This window comes from Coccinella septempunctata, chromosome 1 (genome assembly GCF_907165205.1).
Source record: "Coccinella septempunctata chromosome 1, icCocSept1.1, whole genome shotgun sequence".
NCBI classification, from domain to species: Eukaryota; Metazoa; Arthropoda; class Insecta; order Coleoptera; family Coccinellidae; genus Coccinella; species Coccinella septempunctata.
The window spans coordinates 19,785,799-19,811,648 of NC_058189.1; the positions used below are offsets into that span (position 1 = coordinate 19,785,799).

General features: G+C 31.9%; 3 protein-coding genes across 3 annotated transcripts; 2 read left to right on the forward strand and 1 right to left on the reverse strand.

Moving 5' to 3' along the window:
• Positions 1-673: 673 nt before the first annotated feature.
• LOC123308451 lies at positions 674-4,416 on the forward strand. The gene is made up of 3 exons (XM_044891137.1): positions 674-1,094; positions 2,283-3,367; positions 4,027-4,416. Exons 1-3 carry the CDS (start codon positions 752-754, stop codon positions 4,414-4,416), a joined length of 1,818 nt encoding a protein of 605 aa, XP_044747072.1. The 5' UTR covers positions 674-751.
• LOC123308515 lies at positions 4,417-5,187 on the forward strand. The gene has a single exon (XM_044891251.1). The coding sequence runs from the start codon at positions 4,417-4,419 to the stop codon at positions 5,185-5,187; it is 771 nt and encodes a 256-aa protein (XP_044747186.1).
• A 10,936-nt stretch (positions 5,188-16,123) lies between these two features.
• LOC123308590 lies at positions 16,124-16,894 on the reverse strand. The gene has a single exon (XM_044891359.1). The coding sequence runs from the start codon at positions 16,892-16,894 to the stop codon at positions 16,124-16,126; it is 771 nt and encodes a 256-aa protein (XP_044747294.1).
• Between the last annotated feature and the right edge of the window lie 8,956 nt (positions 16,895-25,850).

Consider the following 25,850-nt stretch of genomic DNA (forward strand, 5'->3'; position numbering starts at 1 on the left):
AATTTCATCGAGCTCCGTGCAACCGTATGGTTTTGACGAGTTTTTAAGTTTTTAACTGGTTTTGGGAATTTTTCGAAGGTCAACTTTCAACCATCGTATCTCCCAGAAAAATTATGATTAGATCCTAATGCAATACCCGGAGCAATCGTCTAGTAATAAATATCGACATTTCATCGACTTCGCTGTAACCGTTCGGTTTTGACGAATTTTTAACTCACTCCATCTTATTCGAAAATCAACGATGATTCCGAACAATTCAATTTCAAAATGGAAAGGTCGAAATCTGAAAATAAGAATTAGGAGTGCGCATCTGAGATAATATCGTTTGCTAAGGACACAAAGGGGTGATTTCATGCCGACATGAAATGTTTAAGAAAGAAAACTACCTGGCAATAATTTCTACAAAGGTAGGATGTTATCAACAATACCCAATTTCCTGGAATTTCATTACAGTTTGATAATTTGAAATGAATCATATCTTTTACTCTCTCATAAAATTTCAAAGAGGGTAATCCTAGCTTAAGGAGGCTATTCAAACTAAATTTGTTTAATGAGTAGGTAATCGGAATGTTCCGAGAAATTTTGATGACAAGTGAAATGACTATAAGAAGTACTTCTTGGCTCTTCCTTCAGTTCAAGAACGACAGAGCACAGAGAGGGTTTGCAGAGTTTTCGTGAAAAAAATAACAAGACGAAGATAGTGTAGTGTAGTGAACTTATACGTGAAACAGTAAAATATTTTTGTGTACATATGAGAACGACAGATAATTCAAAAATGCCTCTGTACGACAAGGAAGCTGATCCACTTCATGAAGCATGTATTAATGGCACGCTTGAATCAGTTAAGAAAATGGTGGGTTCAAAAAAATTTCCTGTTGACTGTGAGGCAAATTGCTACCCGTACATTACTCCTTTGGGTTTAGTCACGTCGAAATTATATTCTTTTGAGATTAATTACCACCAGGAGTCCGTACTTGTATCTGATTATGAAGAAAAAATCAAATTTCTATTGAAAAAAGGTGCAAATTACGAGGAGTGGATAAAAGCGTACGGATTCATAACTAACGTGGCTGAAGTGATACTGAGAGAAGGAAGTGAGTAATTGCATTTAAATTATTATTTCGATATAGGTTATAATATATCTTATATATCCCATAAAATACCAAAGAATTCGTTTAATTTATTATTCATATTTACAAAATATAAGGAGTTATAAAAAAAACGTCTTATATAAAAGTTAAAGGACTATTAAAAACTTACGTATCCCTGGTAAATTGGTTGCTCACTAAGTTGTAGAGAATGATGGTTATATTTTTTTTTTAGGAAAACTATGTTTATATGTATCGATATGTATATTGATCGTTTTCATTGTTGACTCAAATTTTATTTGTTTTTATTCATCTTAAGAAGGAAAATGGTTGCAAATATGCAAAGACATTTCTACGATAAATTGTAATTTAGTGTTACCTTGTTTCTAGCAATTTATTTTGTGTTTGTGGTAACTGAACGAAGTGTAATGATATTTAGGGAACCAATGAATTTCCATTGAAAAAACATAAATCTCCACAACTTTGTGAGCGAGCCTGTACATATCGATTTATCACAGATATCAAAATACTATGTAATATCAAATCTACATACTTGTAGATTTGTAACAGACCTAAAATTTTTATGAGGGACATGTTTTGATCCCATATATTTTGAAATAATTGACTGTTCTTTGGGAATTCATTGTAACCCTGTATATAATGCATGGTCTTGCAACAAGCGTGGGTTGGCCCATATCTCCATTCAGGAGAATGATAAGAATTTAATGTTTTATTCTTTGCCATCTAGTCGTACGATCTGTACAAAGTTACATACGCTTACATAGAGTGTCCAGTTTTGCCTGGGCGGACCTCAACTGTTTTTTCTTTTATAATGTTCTACATTTGTAATTAATTAGTTCGTTTCTACATCGAAAGAATATTTTAAATTTTGATTTTATGCGAAATCATTGATTGTTCTCGATATTTTCTGCATAATGGACGATTATCGGTCAAATATTGCGGCTTTCACAAGTGACATATAAAAAATCGACATGAAATATACAGGGTGGAAAATCCATCTAGCGAAACATTGCGAAAATAATTGACAAACCTTCCTTATAACAAAGGTACCTTTTATACCCTATATGTATATTATGGATTCATTATAGAAGCTTCTTCGGAAGATCTACATAATTGATTTAGCGTTGCAAATTTTTTACAAAAACGGTTTCAATATTCTTCTTCATTTTTCAGATAAAAATATGTTCAATTTGATGGTGAATTACCTTAGAGACATCAACATGCAACACGGAATCTCGACAGATACAGCACTTCATATTGCTATCGAAAGAGGATTTTACAAGACAACGAGAAAAATATTGTCAGTGAATAAGGCCGATGTCAATAGACGCAACAACGAATACAAAGAAACCCCACTTCATCGTGCTGTATATTGGCACAGGTTAAAATTCATAAATTTACTTATCGAGCATGGGGGAAACATGAAAATTACAGATGCGCAGGGGAGAACTCCTCTACATTGTGCTTGTCACTGTGTTCATAATAAAGACTCTAAAAAGATCATTGAGAAATGTATGGAATATAACTCTTTATATTCTAGAACCACCCATATGGGTTATACTCCTATGCACACATTAATCTCTCGGTCGAAAGAAACAACAGAGGAGGCTGCAGAAGTGGTGGAGCTTTTCCTAGAAAGAGGATTTGATTTGGAGACCAAGGATTTCCGCGGATGCACACCACTGTATCTAAGCTTGAAAAGAGACGTTGAGCCAATGGCTTTATTACTTCTAAGACACGGTGCTCATCTTGATATAACTGCAGACTATGCTATTCATTTTCTCTTACCTCATATTGTAAGCACGGAAGAATTGAACGAAATGAGCAGGACTATCCTAAAATTTATTGCCTTGGAAGTTTCAAAGGGGGCTGCAATGCACGAAAGTCTAGGGGAGATCTTGAGAGAACGAAAGGACGCAAGCACTTACTTGAAAATGTGTTATCAAGAAATTGAGATCCTCAAATCTATCAAAATTGAGAATACATTCATCACTTATTGGAAACTTCTGACTAGAAGTATAAAACAAGTAGGAATGTACGCCGATAACTATTATATCGCTGAAGCAATGAGGACATTCGAAATAAGCTCATATCCAATTTATGGCCCAGACATTCATTACAAGTATGCGAAAGGACAAAGGAGGTTGGAATTGATGAATGCATGTGCAGACAGTTTGAACAGAATGTGGGAATGGAAATTACCATCAGTTTTCGTGAATATGGTAATTGATCGTCTCACAATTCCTGATATGGAGAATGTAAAAAATGCAAGGCCTTATATTTAAATATAAAATTAAACATTGAAAATTTGTAAATAATGTGTAGATTTCTGATAATACATTTCTTCGACGTTCCTGTAACTGGGTGACGGTATTGTGACTTGTGGGAACCAACCCAACTAGTTCTTATATGCACCTATTATATGATAAAAATTAAATAAAGGTTGAAATTTTACAAGGTGTTTTTTTCAAGATAATTCTTAGCAGTTTTCGAAAATTTCAATTTTCTTAGAGAATTTCGAGAACATCACGATAATCTTTTCATGCTATGATATTATAATCGGGTATTGTGTTGAAATAGTTATTCAATCAAACTAAATTAATGAAAGCGATTAATGATTGAGATTAATGTTCGAGATCATTAATCGCTCAATTAATAAAGGAGTTATTACAAGATTTTTCCGACGATCACATTTTGAATTGAATGTGAATTACGATTGCAAAAATTTTCTATCGATTCATATCGGAATGTTAATATGTATGCGGCCGATCGAACAATTCGAGAAGTCCATAGAGGGCATATTCGAGTTGTGATATTTTGAGTAAATCACATTGATATCGTTCCCTATAATATCTGTTAAAGAATGTGTGGAGCTGTAGTTGTAGTAGGTACATAGATATATGGATTACTCTCTAAGATACCAATATCCGAAGAACAACAAGAATTCAGGCCTAATAGATCAACTGTGGACGCAATATTCATAGTTCGTCAGTTAGTGCAAAAGTCGATAGAGTTCAATAAACCCATGTCTGTCTGTTTTGTGGACTTCACCAAAGCATTTGATAGGATACGCCTAAGCGACGTAATAAGGAGTCTTGAGAAAAACAACATAGACTATAAGTACCAAAGAATCATTAAAGAACTTTATAGAGGAACCAGAACAAGAATTAAAACTAAGGAAGGACTCTCTGAAGTACTTCAAATCAATGCTGGTATTCGACAGGGAGACAGTCTCAGCCCAACTCTATTCAACATCATAATAGACCAAATTGTAGAGGATGTCAACAGAGTCAATGCAGGATACTGAATGGGTGACCGATCCCTAAAGGTGTTGTTTTACGCAGACGATGGTGTTGTCGTAGCAGGAAATGAAGATGCCGTGCAATGTCTATTATATAAGATGAAAATATCCGCTGAAAAATTTAATATGAGCATTTCCATCAACAAGACACAATCAATGGTCATCTCTAAAAATCCTATTAGATGCAAATTGGCAGTCGATAGTGGAATAATACAGCAGGTATCAAGATTCAATTACCTGGAAACAAATATATCGTGTGAAAGAAACCTATTAGAAGAGGCACGAACACAATCGATAAAGGCATCGAGAGTCAGCGGCTATCTGAGAGATATAGTGTGGAGGAACAAAGCGATGAGTTCACAGAGCAAGACCAGAATCTACAAAACGTGTGTAAGACCTATTCTCACGTATGCCTCAGAAACTAGAGCCGAAACATCGAAAACAAAAAGCATAATGAGAACCACAGAGATGAAAATATTGCGAACCATCAAGGGAGTCACTCTAAGGGACCGAATAAGAAGTGACATAAGAGCAGAATTGGGCGTACAGGATGTGGTGAGATGGGTCAGGACACGAAAACGGTTCTCGAGGGATCTCGTAGAAAGAATGCCAGAAGACAGATGGGCAAAGTGGGCTAAAAATCAGAAACCGAACAAACGCAGACCTGTAGGAAAACCACCAAAAAGGTGGTACGTACGAGAGCTGGAGTTCAGTATCGGAGGAAGATCCCAGAAGAGGGCCAAATGTACAGGATTGAACAGGACTTGGTCCTATTGAAAGAGGAAGAAGAAGAAGAAGGCTCTCTAACCATCATAATTTTTCTGCAACCTCCACAATTAATCTCTTCTCAATTCACCCGCTAGGTACTACGAAAATCAATGCGATATACAAATAGAATAATTTCCTGTAGCAGCCTGTATATCGTCGGTGACTATGTTTGTAAACACAGGGCCGCCGTCAGGACCGGGCACTCTGCCGGGGCGGCACATCAGAAAATCATGAAAAATTTTAATGTGTTTAAAAATTTTTAGCCTTGAAAAAGAAACAAGTCGTTTCGAAACGTCGGCATTGTATTGAAGAACAATAAAGAAAATTAGTCCAAGAATCCCAATATTCTTTCATTTCATTATTTAAGGATGTTCGCTAATGAGAACCAAATCGTTAAAAATTATTGCTTTACTGTTGTAAAATCAAAATTAATTAATAGAGCTCGTGCTGAAGTATTAACTTCCGATATTCCTAATAATTGGGAACTTCTCAAACAATTTCTCTATACTAAATTTGGAGATCTTATCAACCTAGACGTATTAATCCATCAGTTACAATTTTTAAATAAAAAGCCTCATGAAGATTCATTGAATTTTATAGACCGCATAATTGCCTTAAAAATACGAATTAATTATCGAATAGATGCAGATCCAATAACTGATCCAGAAAAATTACTTTATAAATCAAATATTCTAAAAATTTGCAAAACAGTGTTTATTTCAAATTCACCCTCCGAATTGAGAACGCATTCAATTATGAATAACGACTATAGCTTTGATGATACTGTGAATGCTGTAAAAGATTATATTTCTAACTTAGAACAATACGAATTATTTGATAGAAGCAGACGAAATAAGCCTCAACAGATTCATAAGAATAACTTTTCTAATAGTTTCAACCAAAATAATCGAAAAATGAATTTTACACATTTTAATCGCCCAGCAAATAATTACAATCGTCCAGCAAATAATTTCAATCACTTCAATCAAAATAATCAAAGAAATATACAATTTCCTTCGCAACCGATACATTTAAACCAACGTCCAGTGAAATATAATCATCCGACTAATCAGCAAGTATTTGGAAATCGATATAATAAAAATGATAATCAAAATGTTTTCAAACCAAATCCTAATTATCGAAATAATAATCCGCCAGAACGGCGTGATTAAATCGCTCTAATCAATTACCGTATATTGAATTCACAAATCCAAAGTGTAAATTATTAATTGATATTCAGTTTGTTTATTAGATCCAAAATTTGCGTACAATCATTTTCCTAAAAACATTTTCAAAAAATCAACTACATTAACTGCTTGTTTAATCAACTACATTAACTGCTTGTTTAAGAAAGCAAACTTCTGATGAAAAAGTTTTATTACCATTATTTTCAGAATTCAGAACAAATGATTTTTATTTTTTATTTTGTATAAATTTCATAAAAATTATGATGGTTTAATTGGTGCAGATTTCCTGAATAAATACGGACTTAACTTAGATTTCAAAAATCAAATTATTTGTAATGATAATTGTTAAATACCTTTTTACTACCAACAAGTTTGTCAGAATCAAACAGAGATTTCAATTGATCTGTGTCATTTAGAACCGAAATTAAATAGACAACCCATTGTAAGATTTATAGATATCCTGAAATTCATCGCGAAGAAGTAAAAAGTAAAATTAAAGACATATTAGATAAAAAGATTGTACGAACTAGCATTTCCCCATGGTCTTTTCCAGTTGTTATTGTTCCAAAGAAACAAGATTTATCAGGTAAAACAAAATGGCGTATGGCAATTGATTACAGAAAATCAAACGATAAAACAATTGATGACAAATATCCTCTACCTCAAATTGAAAGTATATTGGACAAATTAGGAAATAAAAAACATTTTACCGTGCTTCATTTAGCGTCCGGATTTCATCAAATAGAAGTTGATGAAGATTCAATTGAAAAAACAGCTTTCACTGTTGAAGATGGTCATTATGAATTTCTAAGAATGTCTTTCGGCTTAAAAAATGCCCCAGCATCTTTTCAAAGATTAATGAATGACGTTTTAAAAAAATATATTGAAAAAATTCGCTATCTTTACATGGATGTTGTTATTATATTTTCTGATACACCCGCACAACACTTAGCTGATATTCATACTATTCTTGATTTTGCTTTGAAGAAAGATAATTTGAAAATACAATTAGACAAATGCCACTTTTTCAAAAATGAAATTGAATTTTTAGGACATATTATTACCCCTGAAAAAATTAAACCCAATCCAAATAAATTAAAAGCGGTTATGCATTTCCCTATTCCTAGAACACAAAAAGAAATTAAGTCATTTCTTGGCTTAGTTGGTTATTATAGAAAATTCATTCCTAATTTCTCGAAAATTACAAAACCATTAACGGAATGTTTGAAGAAAGACGCAAAAATTAATATTATAGTTCCGAAATATATTGAAGCCTTTGAAGTATGTCAAAGAAATTTATTGAATCACCCTATATTGCGATATCCGAATTTCAATGAGCCCTTTGTGCTTAGTACCGACGCATCAGGTTTTGCAATTGGAATTATTTTATCTCAAGGTAATCATCCGAATGACCTACCAATAGCTTATGCAATTAGAACATTGAACCCAGCAGAAACGAGATATAGTACAATCGAAAAAGAACTCCACGCAATAGTTTGGTCATGTAAGCATTTTAGACCCTATCTATACGGAAGAAAATTTACGATATACACGGATCATAAAACTTTGACATGGCCATTTTCTTCAAAGGAACCAAATTCACGCTTAATGAGATGGCGTATTAAATTGGAAGAATATGATTATGAAATTAAATATAAAAAAGGTTCAAATAATAATGCCGATGCCCTTAGTAGAATTGTTTTAAACTCAACCGATCATTTGAATTACGAAGAATTTTTGAAACTTTACGATAAAAAAGAAATTAAAGAAAATTTTAATGTTCAAGAACAAGAAGGTAATTTATTTAAAGCCCCTAAAAAATATGCGTTAGCCCATTGTGTATCAAAAGATTTTCATATGAATAAAGGTTTTGCTTTAACGTTTAAACAAAAATATGAAGGAATCAATGAATTAAATCGCAAAAAAAGTCAACAGGAGAAGTTGCTTTTATTTATTATTTATTTATTAACCGAGATAATAGAAATATTAACTATTCAATTACAAAATAATTTTATTATGAAAAAGTTTTTAAAGCGTTAATAGATTTACGTAAATTATGTGAAAATAATAATGAGAAATATTTAGAGTTACCACGAATTGCGTGTGGTTTAGACCAATTGGAATGGTCTATAATGTTCAAGATGATACAGTTCATTTTTATGCATTCAAATATAAATATAATGATATATATTATTCGAAGTAAAAAGAAGAAGGAAGTAAATAATAAAAATATTGATTTTAATGGAATTGATTATGAAGAATTCATGAAATTGATTAAAGAAGCTACTTATGAAGAAGTAGATGAAGACGAATTACCGTCAATGATTAATCAAGTTACTGAAGAAGAATCAGATGAATGTTGAGAGCTCTTGAATGCTCATGATAATAATACTAATAATCCGAATCAGAATATTAATAATGATAATAATGAAAATTATGATAATGAAGGAACTCACTTAAATGAAAATGATAATAATGAAGATAATATTGAAAATGATTTGAATAAAGATAAAAATGATGATTTTACTGTCCATAGTAAGGTAGAAAAACCAATTTTAGAGTTACCATAAAACCCTTTCCACATGTTTATTGTGATACCATAAGATTTGGTCAAACCTATTGTTTAAGCATAGTAGATTCATTTTCAAGATTAGGACAATGTTATGTTAGCAAATACTCAGTTTTATTACCTACCTTCTGTCTGTATCATTTCTTACAAAGGAATAAACTGGTATCTGTAGAACATAACTATTAATGCTACAAGAAAGCCAAGTTTCAGTTGAATTTAGAACATCAAAATCATAAGTCAAAAGATAAGCCGATAGGTCACTTAAATTTGGTATAAAAAATCTGCTATTCAAATGCAAGCAACACAACACAAATACCAATACTACATGCTGCGAGAAAATAAAAAGAGTATCATCAACTATATACGAGTGCTCAAGGTTCTCAAACAAAAAACAAATAAAGGAAAATTATAACTCATAAGCAGAAAAAAAATTACAATAACAATGAGATAGCGGGGCTCAAAAGGCAGGTAAAGAATACAAGAAAAAAGCCAATACTGATAAATTAACAAATAGTAGATATCGATTGAAATTTATTCTGGGAGGATTCCGCATTTCTTGAAATTTTTACGGTTTTAACTCCCCATTTCTGGAACGAAATCAACTAAAAAAAAATTGAAATAAACGATTTGCTACTGCGTGATTGATTTTGTTCCAGAGATTGGGAGTGAAAACCCTCAAAAGTTTCAGCAAATAGTAGATATTTGTAGAATTAACGGTTTCCATGCCTAGGTACGAAATTTTTTTTATAGCGTACTTGGAATGGCCGTGAAAACTAATATTATATTATACGCACATCATAAGACAAGTGGATTCGAAATAATAATTGAAAAATAAAATTGCAGAAAGACCACAAACAAGCGTGAACAAAGTTTTTGAGGTGGTTTTTGGGTGGCAGAGATCAACTTTCGACACGCATATCTCCCAGAAAAATCATCGTACATCTGAATGTGATACATATTCTAAAAGGGAAAGTAATCTTGTAATAAATCTCGAAATTTCATCGAGCTCCGTGCAACCGTATGGTTTTGACGAGTTTTTAAGTTTTTAACTGGTTTTGGGAATTTTTCGAAGGTCAACTTTCAACCATCGTATCTCCCAGAAAAATTATCATTAGATCCTAATGCAATACCCGGAGCAATCGTCTAGTAATAAATATCGACATTTCATCGACTTCGCTGTAACCGTTCGGTTTTGACGAATTTTTAACTCACTCCATCTTATTCGAAAATCAACGATGATTCCGAACAATTCAATTTCAAAATGGAAAGGTCGAAATCTGAAAATAAGAATTAGGAGAGCGCATCTGAGATAATATCGTTTGCTAAGGACACAAAGGGGTGATTTCATGCCGACATGAAATGTTTAAGAAAGAAAACTACCTGGCAATAATTTCTACAAAGGTAGGATGTTATCAACAATACCCAATTTCCTGGAATTTCATTACAGTTTGATAATTTGAAATGAATCATATCTTTTACTCTCTCATAAAATTTCAAAGAGGGTAATCCTAGCATAAGGAGGCTATTCAAACTAAATTTGTTTAATGAGTAGGTAATCGGAATGTTCCGAGAAATTTTGATGACAAGTGAAATGACTATAAGAAGTACTTCTTGGCTCTTCCTTCAGTTCAAGAACGACAGAGCACAGAGAGGGTTTGCAGAGTTTTCGTGAAAAAAATAACAAGACGAAGATAGTGTAGTGTAGTGAACTTATACGTGAAACAGTAAAATATTTTTGTGTACATATGAGAACGACAGATAATTCAAAAATGCCTCTGTACGACAAGGCCTCTCTGTGCTCTGTCGTTCTTGAACTGAAGGAAGAGCCAAGAAGTACTTCTTATAGTCATTTCACTTGTCATCAAAATTTCTCGGAACATTCCGATTACCTACTCATTAAACAAATTTAGTTTGAATAGCCTCCTTAAGCTAGGATTACCCTCTTTGAAATTTTATGAGAGAGTAAAAGATATGATTCATTTCAAATTATCAAACTGTAATGAAATTCCAGGAAATTGGGTATTGTTGATAACATCCTACCTTTGTAGAAATTATTGCCAGGTAGTTTTCTTTCTTAAACATTTCATGTCGGCATGAAATCACTCCTTTGTGTCCTTAGCAAACGATATTATCTCAGATGCGCTCTCCTAATTCTTATTTTCAGATTTCGACCTTTCCATTTTGAAATTGAATTGTTCGGAATCATCGTTGATTTTCGAATAAGATGGAGTGAGTTAAAAATTCGTCAAAACCGAACGGTTACAGCGAAGTCGATGAAATGTCGATATTTATTACTAGACGATTGCTCCGGGTATTGCATTAGGATCTAATGATAATTTTTCTGGGAGATACGATGGTTGAAAGTTGACCTTCGAAAAATTCCCAAAACCAGTTAAAAACTTAAAAACTCGTCAAAACCATACGGTTGCACGGAGCTCGATGAAATTTCGAGATTTATTACAAGATTACTTTCCCTTTTAGAATATGTATCACATTCAGATGTACGATGATTTTTCTGGGAGATATGCGTGTCGAAAGTTGATCTCTGCCACCCAAAAACCACCTCAAAAACTTTGTTCACGCTTGTTTGTGGTCTTTCTGCAATTTTATTTTTCAATTATTATTTCGAATCCACTTGTCTTATGATGTGCGTATAATATAATATTAGTTTTCACGGCCATTCCAAGTACGCTATAAAAAAAATTTCGTACCTAGGCATGGAAACCGTTAATTCTACAAATATCTACTATTTGCTGAAACTTTTGAGGGTTTTCACTCCCAATCTCTGGAACAAAATCAATCACGCAGTAGCAAATCGTTTATTTCAATTTTTTTTTAGTTGATTTCGTTCCAGAAATGGGGAGTTAAAACCGTAAAAATTTCAAGAAATGCAGAATCCTCCCAGAATAAATTTCAATCGATATCTACTATTTGTTAATTTATCAATATTGGCTTTTTTCTTGTATTCTTTACCTGCCTTTTGAGCCCCGCTATCTCATTGTTATTGTAATTTTTTTTCTGCTTATGAGTTATAATTTTCCTTTATTTGTTTTTTGTTTGAGAACCTTGAGCACTCGTATATAGTTGATGATACTCTTTTTATTTTCTCGCAGCATGTAGTATTGGTATTTGTGTTGTGTTGCTTGCATTTGAATAGCAGATTTTTTATACCAAATTTAAGTGACCTATCGGCTTATCTTTTGACTTATGATTTTGATGTTCTAAATTCAACTGAAACTTGGCTTTCTTGTAGCATTAATAGTGATGTTCTACAGATACCAGTTTATTCCTTTGTAAGAAATGATACAGACAGAAGGTAGGTAATAAAAATGAGTATTTGCTAACATAACATTGTCCTAATCTTGAAAATGAATCTACTATGCTTAAACAATAGGTTTGACCAAATCTTATGGTATCACAATAAACATGTGGAAAGGGTTTTATGGTAACTCTAAAATTGGTTTTTCTACCTTACTATGGACAGTAAAATCATCATTTTTATCTTTATTCAAATCATTTTCAATATTATCTTCATTATTATCATTTTCATTTAAGTGAGTTCCTTCATTATCATAATTTTCATTATTATCATTATTAATATTCTGATTCGGATTATTAGTATTATTATCATGAGCATTCAAGAGCTCTCAACATTCATCTGATTCTTCTTCAGTAACTTGATTAATCATTGACGGTAATTCGTCTTCATCTACTTCTTCATAAGTAGCTTCTTTAATCAATTTCATGAATTCTTCATAATCAATTCCATTAAAATCAATATTTTTATTATTTACTTCCTTCTTCTTTTTACTTCGAATAATATATATCATTATATTTATATTTGAATGCATAAAAATGAACTGTATCATCTTGAACATTATAGACCATTCCAATTGGTCTAAACCACACGCAATTCGTGGTAACTCTAAATATTTCTCATTATTATTTTCACATAATTTACGTAAATCTATTAACGCTTTAAAAACTTTTTCATAATAAAATTATTTTGTAATTGAATAGTTAATATTTCTATTATCTCGGTTAATAAATAAATAATAAATAAAAGCAACTTCTCCTGTTGACTTTTTTTGCGATTTAATTCATTGATTCCTTCATATTTTTGTTTAAACGTTAAAGCAAAACCTTTATTCATATGGAAAATCTTTTGATACACAATGGGCTAACGCATATTTTTTAGGGGCTTTAAATAAATTACCTTCTTGTTCTTGAACATTAAAATTTTCTTTAATTTCTTTTTTATCGTAAAGTTTCAAAAATTCTTCGTAATTCAAATGATCGGTTGAGTTTAAAACAATTCTACTAAGGGCATCGGCATTATTATTTGAACCTTTTTTATATTTAATTTCATAATCATATTCTTCCAATTTAATACGCCATCTCATTAAGCGTGAATTTGGTTCCTTTGAAGAAAATGGCCATGTCAAAGTTTTATGATCCGTGTATATCGTAAATTTTCTTCCGTATAGATAGGGTCTAAAATGCTTACATGACCAAACTATTGCGTGGAGTTCTTTTTCGATTGTACTATATCTCGTTTCTGCTGGGTTCAATGTTCTAATTGCATAAGCTATTGGTAGGTCATTCGGATGATTACCTTGAGATAAAATAATTCCAATTGCAAAACCTGATGCGTCGGTACTAAGCACAAAGGGCTCATTGAAATTCGGATATCGCAATATAGGGTGATTCAATAAATTTCTTTTACATACTTCAAAGGCTTCAATATATTTCGGAACTATAATATTAATTTTTGCGTCTTTCTTCAAACATTCCGTTAATGGTTTTGTAATTTTCGAGAAATTAGGAATGAATTTTCTATAATAACCAACTAAGCCAAGAAATGACTTAATTTCTTTTTGTGTTCTAGGAATAGGGAAATGCATAACCGCTTTTAATTTATTTGGATTGGGTTTAATTTTTTCAGGGGTAATAATATGTCCTAAAAATTCAATTTCATTTTTGAAAAAGTGGCATTTGTCTAATTGTATTTTCAAATTATCTTTCTTCAAAGCAAAATCAAGAATAGTATGAATATCAGCTAAGTGTTGTGCGGGTGTATCAGAAAATATAATAACAACATCCATGTAAAGATAGCGAATTTTTTCAATATATTTTTTTAAAACGTCATTCATTAATCTTTGAAAAGATGCTGGGGCATTTTTTAAGCCGAAAGACATTCTTAGAAATTCATAATGACCATCTTCAACAGTGAAAGCTGTTTTTTCAATTGAATCTTCATCAACTTCTATTTGATGAAATCCGGACGCTAAATGAAGCACGGTAAAATGTTTTTTATTTCCTAATTTGTCCAATATACTTTCAATTTGAGGTAGAGGATATTTGTCATCAATTGTTTTATCGTTTGATTTTCTGTAATCAATTGCCATACGCCATTTTGTTTTACCTGATAAATCTTGTTTCTTTGGAACAATAACAACTGGAAAAGACCATGGGGAAATGCTAGTTCGTACAATCTTTTTATCTAATATGTCTTTAATTTTACTTTTTACTTCTTCGCGATGAATTTCAGGATATCTATAAATCTTACAATGGGTTGTCTATTTAATTTCGGTTCTAAATGACACAGATCAATTGAAATCTCTGTTTGATTCTGACAAACTTGTTGGTAGTAAAAAGGTATTTAACAATTATCATTACAAATAATTTGATTTTTGAAATCTAAGTTAAGTCCGTATTTATTCAGGAAATCTGCACCAATTAAACCATTATAATTTTTATGAAATTTATACAAAATAAAAAATAAAAATCATTTGTTCTGAATTCTGAAAATAATGGTAATAAAATTTTTTCATCAGAAGTTTGCTTTCTTAAACAAGCAGTTAATGTAGTTGATTAAACAAGCAGTTAATGTAGTTGATTTTTTGAAAATGTTTTTAGGAAAATGATTGTACGCAAATTTTGGATCTAATAAACAAACTGAATATCAATTAATAATTTACACTTTGGATTTGTGAATTCAATATACGGTAATTGATTAGAGCGATTTAATCACGCCGTTCTGGCGGATTATTATTTCGATAATTAGGATTTGGTTTGAAAACATTTTGATTATCATTTTTATTATATCGATTTCCAAATACTTGCTGATTAGTCGGATGATTATATTTCACTGGACGTTGGTTTAAATGTATCGGTTGCGAAGGAAATTGTATATTTCTTTGATTATTTTGATTGAAGTGATTGAAATTATTTGCTGGACGATTGTAATTATTTGCTGGGCGATTAAAATGTGTAAAATTCATTTTTCGATTATTTTGGTTGAAACTATTAGAAAAGTTATTCTTATGAATCTGTTGAGGCTTATTTCGTCTGCTTCTATCAAATAATTCGTATTGTTCTAAGTTAGAAATATAATCTTTTACAGCATTCACAGTATCATCAAAGCTATAGTCGTTATTCATAATTAAATGCGTTCTCAATTCGGAGGGTGAATTTGAAATAAACACTGTTTTGCAAATTTTTAGAATATTTGATTTATAAAGTAATTTTTCTGGATCAGTTATTGGATCTGCATCTATTCGATAATTAATTCGTATTTTTAAGGCAATTATGCGGTCTATAAAATTCAATGAATCTTCATGAGGCTTTTTATTTAAAAATTGTAACTGATGGATTAATACGTCTAGGTTGATAAGATCTCCAAATTTAGTATAGAGAAATTGTTTGAGAAGTTCCCAATTATTAGGAATATCGGAAGTTAATACTTCAGCACGAGCTCTATTAATTGATTTTGATTTTACAATAGCAAAGCAATAATTTTTAACGATTTGGTTCTCATTAGCGAACATCCTTAAATAATGAAATGAAAGAATATTGGGATTCTTGGACTAATTTTCTTTATTGTTCTTCAATACAATGCCGACGTTTCGAAACGACTTGTTTCTTTTTCAAGGCTAAAAATTTTTAAACACATTAAAATTTTTCATGATTTTCTGATGTGCCGCCCCGGCAGAGTGCCCGGTCCTGACGGCGGCCCTGTGTTTACAAACATAGTCACCGACGATATACAGGCTGCTACAGGAAATTATTCTATTTGTATATCGCATTGATTTTCGTAGTACCTAGCGGGTGAATTGAGAAGAGATTAATTGTGGAGGTTGCAGAAAAATTATGATGGTTAGAGAGCCTTCTTCTTCTTCTTCCTCTTTCAATAGGACCAAGTCCTGTTCAATCCTGTACATTTGGCCCTCTTCTGGGATCTTCCTCCGATACTGAACTCCAGCTCTCGTACGTACCACCTTTTTGGTGGTTTTCCTACAGGTCTGCGTTTGTTCGGTTTCTGATTTTTAGCCCACTTTGCCCATCTGTCTTCTGGCATTCTTTCTACGAGATCCCTCGAGAACCGTTTTCGTGTCCTGACCCATCTCACCACATCCTGTACGCCCAATTCTGCTCTTATGTCACTTCTTATTCGGTCCCTTAGAGTGACTCCCTTGATGGTTCGCAATATTTTCATCTCTGTGGTTCTCATTATGCTTTTTGTTTTCGATGTTTCGGCTCTAGTTTCTGAGGCATACGTGAGAATAGGTCTTACACACGTTTTGTAGATTCTGGTCTTGCTCTGTGAACTCATCGCTTTGTTCCTCCACACTATATCTCTCAGATAGCCGCTGACTCTCGATGCCTTTATCGATTGTGTTCGTGCCTCTTCTAATAGGTTTCTTTCACACGATATATTTGTTTCCAGGTAATTGAATCTTGATACCTGCTGTATTATTCCACTATCGACTGCCAATTTGCATCTAATAGGATTTTTAGAGATGACCATTGATTGTGTCTTGTTGATGGAAATGCTCATATTAAATTTTTCAGCGGATATTTTCATCTTATATAATAGACATTGCACGGCATCTTCATTTCCTGCTACGACAACACCATCGTCTGCGTAAAACAACACCTTTAGGGATCGGTCACCCATTCAGTATCCTGCATTGACTCTGTTGACATCCTCTACAATTTGGTCTATTATGATGTTGAATAGAGTTGGGCTGAGACTGTCTCCCTGTCGAATACCAGCATTGATTTGAAGTACTTCAGAGAGTCCTTCCTTAGTTTTAATTCTTGTTCTGGTTCCTCTATAAAGTTCTTTAATGATTCTTTGGTACTTATAGTCTATGTTGTTTTTCTCAAGACTCCTTATTACGTCGCTTAGGCGTATCCTATCAAATGCTTTGGTGAAGTCCACAAAACAGACAGACATGGGTTTATTGAACTCTATCGACTTTTGCACTAACTGACGAACTATGAATATTGCGTCCACAGTTGATCTATTAGGCCTGAATTCTTGTTGTTCTTCGGATATTGGTATCTTAGAGAGTAATCCATATATCTATGTACCTACTACAACTACAGCTCCACACATTCTTTAACAGATATTATAGGGAACGATATCAATGTGATTTACTCAAAATATCACAACTCGAATATGCCCTCTATGGACTTCTCGAATTGTTCGATCGGCCGCATACATATTAACATTCCGATATGAATCGATAGAAAATTTTTGCAATCGTAATTCACATTCAATTCAAAATGTGATCGTCGGAAAAATCTTGTAATAACTCCTTTATTAATTGAGCGATTAATGATCTCGAACATTAATCTCAATCATTAATCGCTTTCATTAATTTAGTTTGATTGAATAACTATTTCAACACAATACCCGATTATAATATCATAGCATGAAAAGATTATCGTGATGTTCTCGAAATTCTCTAAGAAAATTGAAATTTTCGAAAACTGCTAAGAATTATCTTGAAAAAAACACCTTGTAAAATTTCAACCTTTATTTAATTTTTATCATATAATAGGTGCATATAAGAACTAGTTGGGTTGGTTCCCACAAGTCACAATACCGTCACCCAGTTACAGGAACGTCGAAGAAATGTATTATCAGAAATCTACACATTATTTACAAATTTTCAATGTTTAATTTTATATTTAAATATAACGCCTTGCATTTTTTACATTCTCCATATCAGGAATTGTGAGACGATCAATTACCATATTCACGAAAACTGATGGTAATTTCCATTCCCACATTCTGTTCAAACTGTCTGCACATGCATTCATCAATTCCAACCTCCTTTGTCCTTTCGCATACTTGTAATGAATGTCTGGGCCATAAATTGGATATGAGCTTATTTCGAATGTCCTCATTGCTTCAGCGATATAATAGTTATCGGCGTACATTCCTACTTGTTTTATACTTCTAGTCAGAAGTTTCCAATAAGTGATGAATGTATTCTCAATTTTGATAGATTTGAGGATCTCAATTTCTTGATAACACATTTTCAAGTAAGTGCTTGCGTCCTTTCGTTCTCTCAAGATCTCCCCTAGACTTTCGTGCATTGCAGCCCCCTTTGAAACTTCCAAGGCAATAAATTTTAGGATAGTCCTGCTCATTTCGTTCAATTCTTCCGTGCTTACAATATGAGGTAAGAGAAAATGAATAGCATAGTCTGCAGTTATATCAAGATGAGCACCGTGTCTTAGAAGTAATAAAGCCATTGGCTCAACGTCTCTTTTCAAGCTTAGATACAGTGGTGTGCATCCGCGGAAATCCTTGGTCTCCAAATCAAATCCTCTTTCTAGGAAAAGCTCCACCACTTCTGCAGCCTCCTCTGTTGTTTCTTTCGACCGAGAGATTAATGTGTGCATAGGAGTATAACCCATATGGGTGGTTCTAGAATATAAAGAGTTATATTCCATACATTTCTCAATGATCGTTTTAGAGTCTTTATTATGAACACAGTGACAAGCACAATGTAGAGGAGTTCTCCCCTGCGCATCTGTAATTTTCATGTTTCCCCCATGCTCGATAAGTAAATTTATGAATTTTAACCTGTGCCAATATACAGCACGATGAAGTGGGGTTTCTTTGTATTCGTTGTTGCGTCTATTGACATCGGCCTTATTCACTGACAATATTTTTCTCGTTGTCTTGTAAAATCCTCTTTCGATAGCAATATGAAGTGCTGTATCTGTCGAGATTCCGTGTTGCATGTTGATGTCTCTAAGGTAATTCACCATCAAATTGAACATATTTTTATCTGAAAAATGAAGAAGAATATTGAAACCGTTTTTGTAAAAAATTTGCAACGCTAAATCAATTATGTAGACCTTCCGAAGAAGCTTCTATAATGAATCCATAATATACATATAGGGTATAAAAGGTACCTTTGTTATAAGGAAGGTTTGTCAATTATTTTCGCAATGTTTCGCTAGATGGATTTTCCACCCTGTATATTTCATGTCGATTTTTTATATGTCACTTGTGAAAGCCGCAATATTTGACCGATAATCGTCCATTATGCAGAAAATATCGAGAACAATCAATGATTTCGCATAAAATCAAAATTTAAAATATTCTTTCGATGTAGAAACGAACTAATTAATTACAAATGTAGAACATTATAAAAGAAAAAACAGTTGAGGTCCGCCCAGGCAAAACTGGACACTCTATGTAAGCGTATGTAACTTTGTACAGATCGTACGACTAGATGGCAAAGAATAAAACATTAAATTCTTATCATTCTCCTGAATGGAGATATGGGCCAACCCACGCTTGTTGCAAGACCATGCATTATATACAGGGTTACAATGAATTCCCAAAGAACAGTCAATTATTTCAAAATATATGGGATCAAAACATGTCCCTCATAAAAATTTTAGGTCTGTTACAAATCTACAAGTATGTAGATTTGATATTACATAGTATTTTGATATCTGTGATAAATCGATATGTACAGGCTCGCTCACAAAGTTGTGGAGATTTATGTTTTTTCAATGGAAATTCATTGGTTCCCTAAATATCATTACACTTCGTTCAGTTACCACAAACACAAAATAAATTGCTAGAAACAAGGTAACACTAAATTACAATTTATCGTAGAAATGTCTTTGCATATTTGCAACCATTTTCCTTCTTAAGATGAATAAAAACAAATAAAATTTGAGTCAACAATGAAAACGATCAATATACATATCGATACATATAAACATAGTTTTCCTAAAAAAAAAAATATAACCATCATTCTCTACAACTTAGTGAGCAACCAATTTACCAGGGATACGTAAGTTTTTAATAGTCCTTTAACTTTTATATAAGACGTTTTTTTTATAACTCCTTATATTTTGTAAATATGAATAATAAATTAAACGAATTCTTTGGTATTTTATGGGATATATAAGATATATTATAACCTATATCGAAATAATAATTTAAATGCAATTACTCACTTCCTTCTCTCAGTATCACTTCAGCCACGTTAGTTATGAATCCGTACGCTTTTATCCACTCCTCGTAATTTGCACCTTTTTTCAATAGAAATTTGATTTTTTCTTCATAATCAGATACAAGTACGGACTCCTGGTGGTAATTAATCTCAAAAGAATATAATTTCGACGTGACTAAACCCAAAGGAGTAATGTACGGGTAGCAATTTGCCTCACAGTCAACAGGAAATTTTTTTGAACCCACCATTTTCTTAACTGATTCAAGCGTGCCATTAATACATGCTTCATGAAGTGGATCAGCTTCCTTGTCGTACAGAGGCATTTTTGAATTATCTGTCGTTCTCATATGTACACAAAAATATTTTACTGTTTCACGTATAAGTTCACTACACTACACTATCTTCGTCTTGTTATTTTTTTCACGAAAACTCTGCAAACCCTCTCTGTGCTCTGTCGTTCTTGAACTGAAGGAAGAGCCAAGAAGTACTTCTTATAGTCATTTCACTTGTCATCAAAATTTCTCGGAACATTCCGATTACCTACTCATTAAACAAATTTAGTTTGAATAGCCTCCTTAAGCTAGGATTACCCTCTTTGAAATTTTATGAGAGAGTAAAAGATATGATTCATTTCAAATTATCAAACTGTAATGAAATTCCAGGAAATTGGGTATTGTTGATAACATCCTACCTTTGTAGAAATTATTGCCAGGTAGTTTTCTTTCTTAAACATTTCATGTCGGCATGAAATCACCCCTTTGTGTCCTTAGCAAACGATATTATCTCAGATGCGCTCTCCTAATTCTTATTTTCAGATTTCGACCTTTCCATTTTGAAATTGAATTGTTCGGAATCATCGTTGATTTTCGAATAAGATGGAGTGAGTTAAAAATTCGTCAAAACCGAACGGTTACAGCGAAGTCGATGAAATGTCGATATTTATTACTAGACGATTGCTCCGGGTATTGCATTAGGATCTAATGATAATTTTTCTGGGAGATACGATGGTTGAAAGTTGACCTTCGAAAAATTCCCAAAACCAGTTAAAAACTTAAAAACTCGTCAAAACCATACGGTTGCACGGAGCTCGATGAAATTTCGAGATTTATTACAAGATTACTTTCCCTTTTAGAATATGTATCACATTCAGATGTACGATGATTTTTCTGGGAGATATGCGTGTCGAAAGTTGATCTCTGCCACCCAAAAACCACCTCAAAAACTTTGTTCACGCTTGTTTGTGGTCTTTCTGCAATTTTATTTTTCAATTATTATTTCGAATCCACTTGTCTTATGATGTGCGTATAATATAATATTAGTTTTCACGGCCATTCCAAGTACGCTATAAAAAAAATTTCGTACCTAGGCATGGAAACCGTTAATTCTACAAATATCTACTATTTGCTGAAACTTTTGAGGGTTTTCACTCCCAATCTCTGGAACAAAATCAATCACGCAGTAGCAAATCGTTTATTTCAATTTTTTTTTAGTTGATTTCGTTCCAGAAATGGGGAGTTAAAACCGTAAAAATTTCAAGAAATGCAGAATCCTCCCAGAATAAATTTCAATCGATATCTACTATTTGTTAATTTATCAGTATTGGCTTTTTTCTTGTATTCTTTACCTGCCTTTTGAGCCCCGCTATCTCATTGTTATTGTAATTTTTTTTCTGCTTATGAGTTATAATTTTCCTTTATTTGTTTTTTGTTTGAGAACCTTGAGCACTCGTATATAGTTGATGATACTCTTTTTATTTTCTCGCAGCATGTAGTATTGGTATTTGTGTTGTGTTGCTTGCATTTGAATAGCAGATTTTTTATACCAAATTTAAGTGACCTATCGGCTTATCTTTTGACTTATGATTTTGATGTTCTAAATTCAACTGAAACTTGGCTTTCTTGTAGCATTAATAGTTATGTTCTACAGATACCAGTTTATTCCTTTGTAAGAAATGATACAGACAGAAGGTAGGTAATAAAACTGAGTATTTGCTAACATAACATTGTCCTAATCTTGAAAATGAATCTACTATGCTTAAACAATAGGTTTGACCAAATCTTATGGTATCACAATAAACATGTGGAAAGGGTTTTATGGTAACTCTAAAATTGGTTTTTCTACCTTACTATGGACAGTAAAATCATCATTTTTATCTTTATTCAAATCATTTTCAATATTATCTTCATTATTATCATTTTCATTTAAGTGAGTTCCTTCATTATCATAATTTTCATTATTATCATTATTAATATTCTGATTCGGATTATTAGTATTATTATCATGAGCATTCAAGAGCTCTCAACATTCATCTGATTCTTCTTCAGTAACTTGATTAATCATTGACGGTAATTCGTCTTCATCTACTTCTTCATAAGTAGCTTCTTTAATCAATTTCATGAATTCTTCATAATCAATTCCATTAAAATCAATATTTTTATTATTTACTTCCTTCTTCTTTTTACTTCGAATAATATATATCATTATATTTATATTTGAATGCATAAAAATGAACTGTATCATCTTGAACATTATAGACCATTCCAATTGGTCTAAACCACACGCAATTCGTGGTAACTCTAAATATTTCTCATTATTATTTTCACATAATTTACGTAAATCTATTAACGCTTTAAAAACTTTTTCATAATAAAATTATTTTGTAATTGAATAGTTAATATTTCTATTATCTCGGTTAATAAATAAATAATAAATAAAAGCAACTTCTCCTGTTGACTTTTTTTGCGATTTAATTCATTGATTCCTTCATATTTTTGTTTAAACGTTAAAGCAAAACCTTTATTCATATGAAAATCTTTTGATACACAATGGGCTAACGCATATTTTTTAGGGGCTTTAAATAAATTACCTTCTTGTTCTTGAACATTAAAATTTTCTTTAATTTCTTTTTTATCGTAAAGTTTCAAAAATTCTTCGTAATTCAAATGATCGGTTGAGTTTAAAACAATTCTACTAAGGGCATCGGCATTATTATTTGAACCTTTTTTATATTTAATTTCATAATCATATTCTTCCAATTTAATACGCCATCTCATTAAGCGTGAATTTGGTTCCTTTGAAGAAAATGGCCATGTCAAAGTTTTATGATCCGTGTATATCGTAAATTTTCTTCCGTATAGATAGGGTCTAAAATGCTTACATGACCAAACTATTGCGTGGAGTTCTTTTTCGATTGTACTATATCTCGTTTCTGCTGGGTTCAATGTTCTAATTGCATAAGCTATTGGTAGGTCATTCGGATGATTACCTTGAGATAAAATAATTCCAATTGCAAAACCTGATGCGTCGGTACTAAGCACAAAGGGCTCATTGAAATTCGGATATCGCAATATAGGGTGATTCAATAAATTTCTTTTACATACTTCAAAGGCTTCAATATATTTCGGAACTATAATATTAATTTTTGCGTCTTTCTTCAAACATTCCGTTAATGGTTTTGTAATTTTCGAGAAATTAGGAATGAATTTTCTATAATAACCAACTAAGCCAAGAAATGACTTAATTTCTTTTTGTGTTCTAGGAATAGGGAAATGCATAACCGCTTTTAATTTATTTGGATTGGGTTTAATTTTTTCAGGGGTAATAATATGTCCTAAAAATTCAATTTCATTTTTGAAAAAGTGGCATTTGTCTAATTGTATTTTCAAATTATCTTTCTTCAAAGCAAAATCAAGAATAGTATGAATATCAGCTAAGTGTTGTGCGGGTGTATCAGAAAATATAATAACAACATCCATGTAAAGATAGCGAATTTTTTCAATATATTTTTTTAAAACGTCATTCATTAATCTTTGAAAAGATGCTGGGGCATTTTTTAAGCCGAAAGACATTCTTAGAAATTCATAATGACCATCTTCAACAGTGAAAGCTGTTTTTTCAATTGAATCTTCATCAACTTCTATTTGATGAAATCCGGACGCTAAATGAAGCACGGTAAAATGTTTTTTATTTCCTAATTTGTCCAATATACTTTCAATTTGAGGTAGAGGATATTTGTCATCAATTGTTTTATCGTTTGATTTTCTGTAATCAATTGCCATACGCCATTTTGTTTTACCTGATAAATCTTGTTTCTTTGGAACAATAACAACTGGAAAAGACCATGGGGAAATGCTAGTTCGTACAATCTTTTTATCTAATATGTCTTTAATTTTACTTTTTACTTCTTCGCGATGAATTTCAGGATATCTATAAATCTTACAATGGGTTGTCTATTTAATTTCGGTTCTAAATGACACAGATCAATTGAAATCTCTGTTTGATTCTGACAAACTTGTTGGTAGTAAAAAGGTATTTAACAATTATCATTACAAATAATTTGATTTTTGAAATCTAAGTTAAGTCCGTATTTATTCAGGAAATCTGCACCAATTAAACCATCATAATTTTTATGAAATTTATACAAAATAAAAAATAAAAATCATTTGTTCTGAATTCTGAAAATAATGGTAATAAAACTTTTTCATCAGAAGTTTGCTTTCTTAAACAAGCAGTTAATGTAGTTGATTAAACAAGCAGTTAATGTAGTTGATTTTTTGAAAATGTTTTTAGGAAAATGATTGTACGCAAATTTTGGATCTAATAAACAAACTGAATATCAATTAATAATTTACACTTTGGATTTGTGAATTCAATATACGGTAATTGATTAGAGCGATTTAATCACGCCGTTCTGGCGGATTATTATTTCGATAATTAGGATTTGGTTTGAAAACATTTTGATTATCATTTTTATTATATCGATTTCCAAATACTTGCTGATTAGTCGGATGATTATATTTCACTGGACGTTGGTTTAAATGTATCGGTTGCGAAGGAAATTGTATATTTCTTTGATTATTTTGATTGAAGTGATTGAAATTATTTGCTGGACGATTGTAATTATTTGCTGGGCGATTAAAATGTGTAAAATTCATTTTTCGATTATTTTGGTTGAAACTATTAGAAAAGTTATTCTTATGAATCTGTTGAGGCTTATTTCGTCTGCTTCTATCAAATAATTCGTATTGTTCTAAGTTAGAAATATAATCTTTTACAGCATTCACAGTATCATCAAAGCTATAGTCGTTATTCATAATTAAATGCGTTCTCAATTCGGAGGGTGAATTTGAAATAAACACTGTTTTGCAAATTTTTAGAATATTTGATTTATAAAGTAATTTTTCTGGATCAGTTATTGGATCTGCATCTATTCGATAATTAATTCGTATTTTTAAGGCAATTATGCGGTCTATAAAATTCAATGAATCTTCATGAGGCTTTTTATTTAAAAATTGTAACTGATGGATTAATACGTCTAGGTTGATAAGATCTCCAAATTTAGTATAGAGAAATTGTTTGAGAAGTTCCCAATTTTCAGGAATATCGGAAGTTAATACTTCAGCACGAGCTCTATTAATTAATTTTGATTTTACAACAGCGAAGCAATAATTTTTAACGATTTGGTTCTCATTAGCGAACATCCTTAAATAATGAAATGAAAGAATATTGGGATTCTTGGACTAATTTTCTTTATTGTTCTTCAATACAATGCCGACGTTTCGAAACGACTTGTTTCTTTTTCAAGGCTAAAAATTTTTAAACACATTAAAATTTTTCATGATTTTCTGATGTGCCGCC

Excerpts from the sequence above, each read along its gene's own strand:
- LOC123308451 (XM_044891137.1), top strand. The coding sequence starts at position 752 with ATGAGAACGACAGATAATTCAAAAATGCCTCTGTACGACAAGGAAGCT. Across the intron at positions 1,095-2,282 it reads AGTGATACTGAGAGAAGGAA|ATAAAAATATGTTCAATTTG; the intron begins GTGAGTAATTGC and ends TTCATTTTTCAG. Across the intron at positions 3,368-4,026 it reads CAATTCCTGATATGGAGAAT|ATACCAATATCCGAAGAACA; the intron begins GTAAAAAATGCA and ends TTACTCTCTAAG.
- LOC123308515 (XM_044891251.1), top strand. The coding sequence starts at position 4,417 with ATGGGTGACCGATCCCTAAAGGTGTTGTTTTACGCAGACGATGGTGTT.
- LOC123308590 (XM_044891359.1), bottom strand. The coding sequence starts at position 16,894 with ATGGGTGACCGATCCCTAAAGGTGTTGTTTTACGCAGACGATGGTGTT.